This window comes from Aedes albopictus, chromosome 3 (genome assembly GCF_035046485.1).
Source record: "Aedes albopictus strain Foshan chromosome 3, AalbF5, whole genome shotgun sequence".
Classification (NCBI taxonomy): domain Eukaryota; kingdom Metazoa; phylum Arthropoda; class Insecta; order Diptera; family Culicidae; genus Aedes; species Aedes albopictus.
The window spans coordinates 239825173-239838056 of record NC_085138.1 but is presented as its reverse complement, the minus strand read 5'-3'; the positions used below and the strand labels follow the sequence as shown (position 1 = coordinate 239838056).

The 12884-nt window shown below is 44.8% G+C and overlaps 1 protein-coding gene across 7 annotated transcripts in view; it reads left to right on the top strand.

Moving 5' to 3' along the window:
• LOC109409390 (fat-like cadherin-related tumor suppressor homolog) overlaps positions 1–12884 on the top strand; it is a 1285617-nt gene that overhangs the window by 1233572 nt on the left and 39161 nt on the right. For all 7 annotated transcript variants that reach the window (XM_062859767.1, XM_062859766.1, XM_062859763.1 and 4 more), the window contains one exon: positions 2426–2662. In XM_062859767.1, the coding sequence (XP_062715751.1) occupies positions 2426–2662 (237 nt within the window). The remainder of the gene's footprint in view (positions 1–2425; positions 2663–12884) is intronic.

Genomic DNA, 12884 nt, shown 5'->3' with positions numbered 1-12884 from the left:
GTTTTGCATGCATATTTGAATGACCTAGTCTGCGATGCAGGCCCAGGTACCTAGGTACTAGAATTCGACGGGTTCGTTTGCCCCGGCGGAGCGTTGTGATGAGATCATAATGCGGGTAGGGTCGAAGTGTAAAGTTACCCAAAAATTGACCGCAAATCACGTTTCACAATTATGCGTTCGAACGTGCGTGCGTACGGGCGGGCGGCGGGGACAAAATGGACGCATTCGTAATCAGCTAGAATTTTGGAGTCGAAACCCGATTGGCAAGTGTATTAGATTTTGGTTGTTGTTGGGGAGGTTTGGGTTGACGGGGGAGGGCAAGATACCAATTACAAAATGCAGCGTAAATAGTGCATAATTTAGGCAGAGATTTATCGGACGATGGAAAAACAATAACATTCAAATTTGATTTGGGATCGTGATTATAGACTACTAGGTCGATTGCTGGAAAGGACGATTATGGATTATTTTATGCCAGCACTTGTATCGAGGGTTGCTGTCATCAGGAAATTGTAGTTTATGCAGGTTTCACAAAGTACAGCTGGATTTGTGACAGGAGTTAGTATAGGTATGTGAACTAAACAAGGCAGGGTTACCAGTTGACCGCTACTGCTCATAGCAATTACTTACTAAGTAACAATTTATTTCATTGGTTGGACACTCAAGAAATTAACGAGAAATGACCAATTGATTTCTTAAGAACTTTCATTATCATTTTATACGCGGTATGCACTTCAAACGGAATCGCTCTAGTAATTTTTGTTCAGTGCATTATTTTTCCGTGACCGAAATGGTCAAGAAGTTTAACACAGCAAGCCCCATTTGATTTGACGTTTCGTTTCAGCACCGTACTGGGATCCGGAATGTAGCGACGCTTGCTCATTTCTTGAGCAATTCCTTGCCTGAATTTCCCACGCATCGAGATAGGCCAAGAAATGTCTTGCGATCTGTGCTACCCTTCATTTAGCAATCAAGATTTATAACAATTTCGCAGCACATTACAATTTGAAAAATAATTAAGATTTCACCTAAACAATTCAATTGTCGTCAAACGGACAATAAGTGGGAACACTCCAAAATCATTAATGGATGAGGTTACCCTGTGGTTCCTTCACATTCCCCTACCCATGAATATCCAGAGCATCTTCCTCTTTGGAGCCACCATCTTTTTGTTTCTCCTTTACGTGTACGTCCAGCAAAGCTAACTTTACGACCAGCCAGATAAGAACTCTTCCATAGTTTGTACCTCTAACCTGTCCATATTTCATTCGGAACACGTTAACAATACGGCCTTTCCATCAATCATTCAGTTTGTTCTCATCTATGTTATGAACGTCTGATCCCTCTGCTTCAAGCGCTTTGTCAGTTGACTCTACTTGGCAAGTGTTCACGCACCCATAATTTTCAGAACTGATCTGACAAATGCTGGATCAACTCCCAACTGTCCCGTAGTGTCACACCCTCTGGAATGAAACCTCTCCTCTTAGTCAGCATCGTCCAGCGGGAAAGAATTTACTATGGCTTCGGCATTCAACACTGCCGTCTTAAGCTCTTCATGTCATGGATGACGTGGTCAATTCGGTGCCAATGATGGCTGCTAGTAAAGTTTTGACGGAGTGGACTCCAACATTCACCCATGTGAGGAACCGACGTGACGGTGTTGTTCTGGTATTTATGAAGGCGGCTGCACAATCCTGACGTATGGTCTGAACCTGTTATGTTAGCATATTACTGACGCTCTTGAAGCAGGTCCATAACGAATTATAACTGCGGCATTTTCTGACAGTCCCAGTTTCTACATAGTTGTCATACCTATACAGAATCATAAGCATTGAGTGATAGATATTTCGGCACTCGCTAAACATGGAAGATTTTTTTTTTGTTTCCAACAATACTTAGTCAATAAACGGTTAAATATTTCCAAAAAGGTAAGTTAGTTAATCAGCAGAATCTCCCCATCGTAAATTTCAACTAATTTGCATGATGCTGTTTGTCGTTCTCGTGTTACTAAATACCACTTTGCCAGTTCGATCGCTTGCAACCAAATGAAACATTTTACTCACATTGTCGCTAACGCCAATCGCACCGCCAGTGTACCTCTCTACACCAGTATCAGAGAGGAAAAAAAATCAAAAGTTCATAAAGTCAGCACACTATTTATCACGCTCTGCGCAGTGGCGTGGACTTTAAATTTTAATAATATCATAAATTGCTAATCTCTCATATATTTTTCTTTTTTCTTTCTCCCATTTTCCTTTCAACAACCAACAACAACTTGCGACCCGGAACATTAAACGATACCACCGTTCGGCACGGAACTTGGCTCCGCGAACCGGAAAAAAAATCCTGCAACAATGGACGGCCACCAACCAACAAACAATATCATCATTATCCCGTGAACCATTTTGCACACAAACACACACAGGTGCAATCTACGTGGTGGACGAGCTGGACTACGAGCAGCGGCAAAGTTATGAACTTTTAATTAGAGCAACGGACAGCGTGTCCGGTGTGTCGGCGGAAGTACCGGTGTCGGTGCTGGTGCAGGACGTCAACGACTGTCCGCCGGAGATCGAGCAGGATAGCTACAACATTACCGTTTCCGAGCGGGCCCAGTTCGGGACGGCCATTCTGAAGGTGCAAGCCAAGGATAATGATACCGGTAAGTGGAAGGACGAGGACGACGACGACGACGACGGGCTACCCCTTTCTCAGTTGCTTACTGTCATATCACACTATTGCCCTCTGGTGGGGAATGGTGTCTCTGATGAGCTGGGCGGGCATCCATTATTTTTTCTCGGTGATGAACGCATCAACTTTTCCACGGTGGCGCCACTGCTGACGACACTTGCGAAGATGCTGAAAGCTTGGCAGGGTTGGGTACCATTAGTTTCAATTACAATTCTGTAGCAGCACTGATGATGAAATTTAAACAAAAAAGAACAGTTTTAAGTAAACGGAAGTGAAACATTCATATAAAAAGTATATCTTAATATAACTTCTTCTTCCTGGTGTAACGTTTGGACTGAGGGCTAAACCTGCTCCTTAGCTTCTCCTCCAATGATTAAGCCTCCTAATGCATTAAGTTGGCAATTGCTCACTGACGTTGTGCACGAATTGGGTAAAAAATGATCCTACCAATGACCATTTTGCATGTGTAGTGTATATCATGTGGAAGCCATGAAGTCACCTATGTTTTCAATCCAAACCGTAATTGTTTACTGTTTCGGCTACATACATACGTTTATTTGTTCATCATCACATTTAAGACAAGACATAATCAACAATAGTACGCCACAATACTCGGTTTGTGGCTGCCGCTCTCCATCCTCGGTCGCGCCCAATGTTCGCCAGGTCACGCTCCACCTGGTCCGCCCATCGTGCTCTCTGCGCTCCACGCCTTCTTGTGCCAACCGGATCAGTTGCAAACACCAGCTTTGCAGGGTTGTTGTCCGGCATTCTTGCAACATGCCCTGCCCACCGTATCCTTCCGGCTTTGGCCACCTTCTGGATGCTGGGTTCGCCGTAAAGTGCAGCGAGCTCGTGGTTCATCCTTCTCCGCCACACACCGTTCTCCTGCATACCGCCGAAGATCGTCCGCTCGTGTCGCTCGAAAACTCCGTTTGCTTACAGGTCCTCCTCGAGCATGGTCCATGTCTCGTGCCCGTAGATGATCACCGGCCGTATTAGAGTTTTAGGGTGCATGTGGTGCGTGGGTGAATCTTTTGCGACCTCAGTTTCTGCTGGAGCCCGTAGTAGGCCCGACTTCCGCTGATGATGCGCCTCCTAACTTCACGGCTCACGTTGTTGTCAGCCGTCAGTAAGGATCCAAGGTAGACGAATTCCTCCACCACCTCGAAAGTATCCCCGTCTATCGTAACATAACTACCCAGACGGATCCGGTCGTTTTCGGTTCCGGCTACCAGCATGTACTTTGTTGTTGAGGCATTCACCACCAGTCCGACCTATGCTGCTTCACGTTTCAGGCTGTTGAGCCCGGCTCGTCGCATCACACATTCCAGAGCGATGTTGAAGAGTAGGCATGAGAGTTCGTAACCTTGTCGCAGTCCCCAGCGAGATTCGAATGAACTAGATAGTTCACCTGAAACCCTTATGCAGTTTTGCACACCGTCCATCGTTGCTTTAAACAGTCTAGTCAGCTTCCCAGGAAAGCCGTTTTCGTCCATAATTCTCCATAGCTCTGCGCGGTCGATACTGTCGTATGCCGCTTTGAAGTTGATGAACAGGTGATGCGTTGGGACCTGGTATTCAGGCATTTCCGGAGGATTTGCCGTACGCTAAAGATCTGGTCCGTTGTCGGCCGGCCGTCAATGAAGCCAGCTTGATAACTTCCCACGAACTCATTCGTTTTAGGTGACAGACGACGGAAGATGATCTGGGATAGCACTTTGTAGGCAACATTCAAAATAGTGATCGCCCTGAAGTTTTCACATTCCAAATGGTCGCCTTTCTTGTGAATGGGGCAGATTACCCCTTCCTTCCACTCCTCCGGTAGCTGTTCGGTTTCCCAGATCCTGACTATAAGCCGATGCAGACAGGTGGCCAACTTTTCTGGGCCCATCTTCATGAGTTCAGCTGCGATACCATCCTTACCAGCTGCTTTGTTGGTTTTGAGATGGTGAATGGCATTCTTAACTTCCCTCAGCGTGGGAGTTGGTTGATTTTCGTCCTCCGCTGCGGCTGCACTGGCGTCGTCGTTTCCTCTGCTGCCGTGGGCTCCCGTTCCTACGTTCAGATGCTGATCGAAGTGCTGCTTCCACCTTTCGATCACCTCACGTCCGTCCGTCAAGAGGCCTCCGTCTTTATCCCTGCATATTTCGGCTCGTGGCACAATGCCATTGCAGGATGCGTTGAGCTTCTGATAGAACTTCCGTGTTTCTTGGGAACGGCACAGCAGTTCCATTTCTTCACACTCCGCTTCTTCCAGGCGGTGCTTTTTCTCCCGAAAGAGGCGGGTCTGCTGTTTCCGCTTCTGTTTGTAACGTTCCACGTTCTTTCGAGTCCCTTGCTGCAGCATTACCGCTCTCGCTGCGTTCTTCTCCTCCAAAACCGTTCTGCACTCTTCGTCGAACCATTCGTTCCGTCGATTCCGTTCCACGTACCCGATGGTGCTCTCTGCTGCGTCGTTGATGGCTGCTTTCACTGTACTCCAGCAGTCCTCTAGAGGGGACTCATCGAGCTCGCCCTCGTCTGGCAACGCGGCTTCGAGATTCTGCGCGTCTGCTGAGGTGACATCCGATTGCTTCAGTCGCTCTAGGTTGTACCGTGGCGGTCGCCGGTACCGTACATTGTTCATGACGGAGAGTTTTGGGCGCAGTTTGACCATCACCAGGTAGTGGTCGGAGTCGATGTTGGCGCCACGATAGGTCCTGACGTCGATAATGTCGGAATAGTGCCGTCCATCAATCAGAACGTGGTCGATTTAAGATTCCGTTTGCTGTGGTGAGCTCCAGGTGTAACGATAAGGGAGGCTGTGTTGGAAAAAGGTGCTACGTATGGCCATATTTTTGGAGGCGGCGAAATCAATGAGTCATAGGCCGTTTTCGTTCGTTTGCTGGTGGGCGCTGAACTTACCAATCGTCGGTCTGAGTTCCTCCTCCTGGCTTACCTGAGCGTTTAAATCTCCTATGGGAGCGTCCATAAATTACGTTACGCAAAAATTTCTCATTTTCAACCCCCCCTCCCCCCTATGTCACACTTTTTGTATTAGACCTCTGAAATTTTTGTATGGGTTGTCACACTTTACTGACCCCCCTACCCCCTAAAAGCGTGACGTAATTTATGGACGTTCCCTATGATGATCTTGACGTCGTGGCTTGGGCAGCGATCGTACTCGCGTTCGAGCTGCGCGTGAAATGCGTCCTTGTCATCATCAGTGCTTCCGGAGTGTGGGCTGTGCACGTTCATTATGCTGAAGTTGAAGAATCGGCCCTTGATCCTTAACCTGCACTGCACATTCTTTCGTCGATCGGCCACCAACCGATCACGTGCCTCTGCATATCACCCACCACGACGAAAGCTGTTCCCAGCTCGCATGTGTTGCCGCAGCTCTGGTAGATAGTATGATTATCTCTAAACGTTCGAGTCATGGATCCTGTCCAACACACCTCCTGCAGCGCTACGATGCCGAACCTGCGGTCCTTCAGTTGATCGGCGAGTATGCGGTTCTCCCAATGAAGTTAAGAAATTCGCAGGTTAACGTACGGAGTTTCCAATCGCAAGTTATTTTGTTCGATGGGGTAGTAGCCGTTAGTCTTAGTCCGTATTATTCAGTTACGGATTTTCAGTTGTTATGGTTTTTTTTTTCGGCCTGACACCAGGGCCTGACACCAACCCCCTACTTTATGGAAAACATAGTGCACAGTTGAAGTTAGAGTCCTGGCCTGGAACGCTGGCGTCGAGCAGCCGCCATTTACATCAATTAACATCAAAAACAATCAATTTTATATTGTTTGAGATCTGTCATCCTCAACTAACCGTCGTCGGCCGTGTCAGTGGCGCCATCTACTCGTCAGTGATTGAACTTTCGTTAGAGCATCCCCACCGTTGCTGTTATCTTACAGTACCAAATGACGACATTGGATGTTTGTCATAGCTGCGCTCGCAGCATTGATGCTAATGAGGTTGTTTGTCGTGGTTTTTGGAAAGCGACTTTCCACTTCAGCTGTGCAAACATGTCGGAGGAATTCTACAATGAAGTGCGCGGTAAACCTGCCCTCTTCTGGATGTGCCCCGGCTGCCGTGAAATGATGGGAAATGCGCGCTTCAAAAATGCATTGTCATCTACGAACGCTGCAGCAATCGAAATAAATAATACCTACCAACAATTGATTGAAGAGATGAAGAGCGAGATCAAAGAAAGCCTGATTGCCGAGATCAGGCAGGAGATCAAAGGAGGATTCAACAAATTGTCTCCAGCGGTACTCTCGCCAGTTCCCCGATCATTTAGGTTTGGTCACACCAACTCCCCCAAGAGAAGACGTGACGATGAAGCTACGACTTCCGATCAACCGTCCAAAATACTCCGTGGAACTGGTCCGACAACATCCAACGTAGTCCCGGCCCGTGTAGATAGACCTGTCGATAAGTTCTGGATTTATCTCACCAAAATATCTCCCGACGTATCTGAATCGAGAAACTTGCCAAGGAATGCCTGCATACGGATGGAGTCACCGCGAAATCGCTAATACCGAAAGGTCGATCTCCTTCAACTCTGTCATTCGTCTCATTCAAGGTAGGTGTTCGTCATGAATTGAAATCAAAAGCCATGGATCCCATCTCTTGGCCACAAGGGATCGAATTCCGTGAGTTTATTGAGGATGAGGGACGAAGAACCCAGCATTTTTGGAAGCCGGCACCGCCTGCAGATGCTGGCCCAGCAATCAATGTGCCGGTCCCGTCGAACCTAAATGCACACCCAACACCACAGGATTAAATGAATTGCGAATTTATTACCAAAATGTTCGCGGACTACGGACCAAAATCGACGATTTTTTCCTGGCTGTCTCTGAACATGTCTATGACGTTATAGTTTTAACCGAAACATGGCTTGATGAGGTTATCTTCTCTGCACAACTTTTCGCAAATCAGTATTCGGTGTACAAAACTGATCGTTGCCGTTCCAACAGTTCGAAGTCCAGAGGAGGCGGCGTGCTGATTGCAGTCTCCTCGAACATCAGTAGTTATCGTGATCCCGCAGCCGTCAGCGTTTCTCTTGAGCAGCTTTGGGTGCGTATCGATATGAGACAGTACAACATTAGTATTGGTGTAATTTATCTACCTCCCGACCGAAAAGCAAACCTAACTGACATTCAAACCCATGTTGACTTCATCGGAGCAATTATGTCTCTTCTTGGCCCCAATGACTTCGCCCTGCAATTCGGTGATTACAACCAATCGTCAATTTCGTGGGCTTTACCCGATGTTGGACCTCCTGCTATCGACGTAGCTCGTTCGTGCCCATCTGTTGCTTGTGGTGCGCTGTTGGATGGATTCAACCTACACGGACTGACGCAAATCAACGCCATCGAGAACTCCAGGGGACGATTACTAGACCTTATCCTCGTGAATGATGCTGCAATGCCCAATTGTGTCGTCAGAACTGCTACTGAACCGCTAACGGCTATTGACGCTAATCACCCACCGCTTGAAGTTGACGTTCGCTGTACAGCGCCACTTGCTTTCGTTCCTAACTTTGATGCCGCTAGTTACGACTTCCGTAAAGCCGATTACTCTGTTCTGCATGCTGCGTTTCTCTCTCGAGATTGGAGACTTTTCTTCACGATCGACAACGTCAATGATGCGGTGGACTACTTCACCAATGTCGTCAGCGATATAGTTGCCTCCCATGTTCCTCTGGCCAGACCTCCTCCAAAGCCAATCTGGTCAAATCAACGATTACGGTCACTGAAGCGTCGTCGTTCTGGTGCCCTTCGCCGGTATTGCAATTGTCGATCGCAGTATCTGAAACAGCTGTTCAACGCCGCTAGCAGGGAGTATAGAGTTTACAACAAGGTCCTGTACACACGGTATATCTACCGCACCCAGCGCAATCTACGCCAAAATCCAAAGCAGTTCTGGAACTTCATCAAATCCAAACGAAACGAAGACGGACTTCCTACTTCAATGCACCTTGGAGAGCTAAAAGCCAACTCGATTGCTGAAAAGTGCGATCTTTTTGCCACTCAATTCAAAGCGACCTTCAGCAGTTCCGCCGCGTCATCTGCTCAAGTTGCGGCAGCCACTCGTGACACTCCCCGTGATGTGATGGATTTCAACACATTTCGGATTGATGCAGAAGATGTTTCAAGAGCGATTCGTAAACTGAAGTTTTCATACTCTGCTGGCCCAGATGGTATCCCGTCAGTTTTGTTGAAACGTTGCTGTCCAGCGGTTCTTGAACCGCTGGCAAGGATCTTCAACCTCTCGTTACAATGTCAGCAGTTTCCATCAAACTGGAAACATTCATTTCTGTTTCCAATTCACAAAAAAGGCGACAAACGTGATGTCAGCAATTACCGCGGAATAACCTCCCTACCCGATCAGAAAGGCATAACAAAAATGTAACAGAATTATATCAGCGGTTGATAGATATATCAACGTTTGTTATATTTAGATATATTTGACAAAAATGATTTGAAAACCTGATTTAATTATATCAGAATTATAACAAGGTCAGTTATAATACAAAAAAAATATTTTGATCATCTTTATATGAACATTATAACAAACTCAGTTATAGTTTTGAAAATGCAGTTTATGTCAAATGAATATTTTACAGGTGGTGTTTGGTACGCAATTACACCGCTGTGTGGCGGTACTGCGCTTGTGAAATGCAGGATTTTTGACAAGTTCGAATCATGATCCAGACCTTTAAGAAAATTCAGGTTATTCATTTAATTTATTTATTGACATACTTGTATTTAGATTCAGGGTTATCCATTATTGGAAGTTTAAAATCGAGTTTTTGATTATTTAGGTTCAAATTCACTTACACAAATTGAAATTCAAACCTTAAATAAACAAATGCAGTATTTTTGACATGTTTGAATCATGATCCAAACTTTTAAGAAAGCTCAGATGGATATTTTCGCGCAAATATTCACTGTACTTCACATGATTAATAGAATGCAGTGAATATATGTTCATGGTCGATGTTTTGATTTGCAGCGAGAAAACTGCTTTTTATTTTCCGAAAAATGATGACGGATGCTTAAGCCTTAAGATCATCTGTATCTTAGTGATGAAGCCACAATATTTAGTTCCTTAGCGAATGATTCTATATAGCATCGCACAGAAACGTAGTTAAAAAAAAATAGAAATGAGTATCCCAGCAGTTGTCATTGTAGGTGAGCTACACTAGAGTACCTAGTAAAATTTAATGCCCAACGTATGCAATGATTTAACCCTCCTAATATGTTAGGCTTTTGCACCACGAAGGCGTAGCGTACGTTCAGCGTGCTTGTCTGGGTCATATTGACCCCAACTTCCTACTAGGGTTAATGCAACTCTCAAACGGTCACATGAAGCTATGATAAGTGAGGCAACAAAATGGATATTAAAAGGATGACTTTCATTGAAACTGTTAACACTCATGAAGTAAGTTTTAAGTTTCACAATCCTCCATAGGTTTTGCAGTATGTAGTCCCATTCAAGATTATTTTAATAAATTATTCTGAAATTAGAAGTTTTATCATTGTTATTGAATTAACATGATACAACTGGAACAATTAGTCGTCTGCAAATGAAAACCACCTTAGTTTTTGAAGAATTGATTAATAACAAAATAATTTGTGGAGCTTTGAAATTTATATCTAATTTGGTCACGCCATGCCGTTAGTCTCGTTTCATTGCCATGTAATTAACGTCCATATCAATTCAGTAGAAATACAGCTTCTTATTATCTGCAAACATGTGGTGTGGATATTACATACTCAAAGATGAAGGAAGGCCGTTGATAAATAAGGCTAACATCAATGGTCCTGAAACCGATCTTTGTGGCACGCCCGATAGAGTACCGATCGGGCTTCAATGATTTCCTTCAACTTCCACAATTTTAAAGCGGTTATTCAAATAGGATTTACTTAATGAAACAGAATCTCAACTGAAATCAAATAGATGTGATAATCTGTGCAGCAGTTTAAAATGAGAAACACTGTTGAAAGCTTTTAAAAAACCAATCAATAGCAGGAGGTTATTTCTTTTTTACCGATGTGTTGATGGACATCGTCATGCATCTTGAGCAAATGCCGAAGCAAATGCCGAACACGTGCTTTCAACTAGTGGGGGAATTTCTTGTTTAAACTATTTTTGCTGAAAATTAAAACATTATATGATATCACGAGGCAAAGCAAACGCCACAGAATTGCTTTAGTTTGTCAATTCTTGTACCATGTAATGTTGAAATTGTGCTTCAAAAGTTCAAAAACTGCATTTTTTTATTTTATAAGCCATCTAAAACTGACAATCTTCAGAAATGCACACTAACGCCACGATGCGGTGAAATTTTAAACCACCAGACTACTGCATAACTTTGCCATAGGCAGGAATTTCCTTGATGGTGAGGAACATTAGATAATTATTTAACCCTTATGTGGCCGACAAGGTACCCAGCGCCCATTTAAAAAGCACGGTGTAGAAAAAAGCAAAAAGTTTGTCGGACACATAACGGTTAATAACACATGTCGAAATGTTCTGATCTAATTGCTCGCTAGCACCAAGAGAAGGTGAAATTGTATACCACTCTTTTCTCTGTTTAGCCATTAACTATCTCTACAACTTTGATGAAGATACGACATGTATTTCTGGTCTGAATCATGAGATAAAGCATGCCAAAATGCAGAGCAAATTATTGAGTTACAATTATAACCAAATTATATCCACTTTTGTTATTATATCCTAAGATGACGTAATTGCGATCAACTGTATCAAGAACACTTTTACGAGCAAGTTTCTGACGGTGCGTCTTTCGATTTCCGTCGTGCTGATTATGAAATGCTCACCAACGACCTCTTATCTATTGATTGGCGCTTTTTGGACTCGGAACGTGACCTGGATGACATGGTGGAATTATTCAGCAATGAAGTTCGTCGGATTATTGAGCGGCGTGTTCCACTTCAGCGTCCTCCGTTGAAGCCACCCTGGACAAACCGATATCTTCGTAAGTTGAAGCGGCGAAGAAGGTCAGCACTTCGGAAATATAGGCGTAACCGTTCTACACAGCTGAAACGTTGCTTCGTGGTTGCCAGTAACAAGTACACTAGCTACAATCGTCTTTCATACGCTCGATATGTTGACCGCGTTCAGAGGAATCTCCGACTACATCCGAAACGTTTTTGGTCCTTTGTGAAGTCTAAGCGCAAGGAAGATGGACTACCGACTGTAATGCACTATGGGGATTCTTCTGTGGAGACTGCTGCTGAGAAATGTAACCTCTTTGCGCAACACTTCAAGGCTGCCTTCTCGAGTGTCGATGTTACACCTGCACTTGTCGCTGAAGCAATTCGTGATACTCCATCGGACGTAATCGATTTCGGTGTATTTGATGTTAATGACGGACACGTTATCGGGGCTATCCGAAAGCTGAAATACTCTACATCGCCCGGACCTGATGGTATCCCGTCATCTTTATTGAAAAGGTGTTCCGCTGCATTTTTAACGCCGCTGATGAAGCTGTTCAACCGCTCACTACAGCAAGGAACCTTTCCGACCAGTTGGAAGACTTCCTTCCTTTCACCTGTTTTCAAGAAGGGCGACAAGCGGAATATAGCCAATTATAGAGGGATAACATCTTTAACTGCATGCTCGAAAGTATTTGAGATTATCGTGAAAAACATGCTTTTCGAATCTTGCAAGAACTACATTTCCACGGCTCAACATGGCTTTTTCCCGAAACGATCAGTGGCTACTAATCTCGTCGAATTCACTTCACTCTGTATTCGTTCAATGGATGCTGGAAAACAAGTGGACGTGATATATACGGATTTCAAATCAGCGTTTGATCGAGTGAACCATTGCATGCTGCTCAATAAGCTCAGAAAACTTGGAATGTCAGATGGTTTTGTCCGATGGTTTAACTCGTATCTGTCTGGTCGGTCTATGAAAGTGCGTATCGGCTGGAATCATTCGGATTCTATTACCATTCCCTCTGGAGTACCACAGGGAAGCAATCTCGGACCGCTTTTATTTTCGCTGTTTATCAACGACGTAGCGTATGTACTGCCCCGTGGCGAACGCATTTTCTATGCGGACGACGTGAAGATTTTCATCGTGATCACCTGCATTGAAGACTGTGTGGCATTACAGGCAGCGTTAAGCTCGTTTGAATGCTGGAGCAGGCGTAATGGTTTAGAACTCTGCGTGGG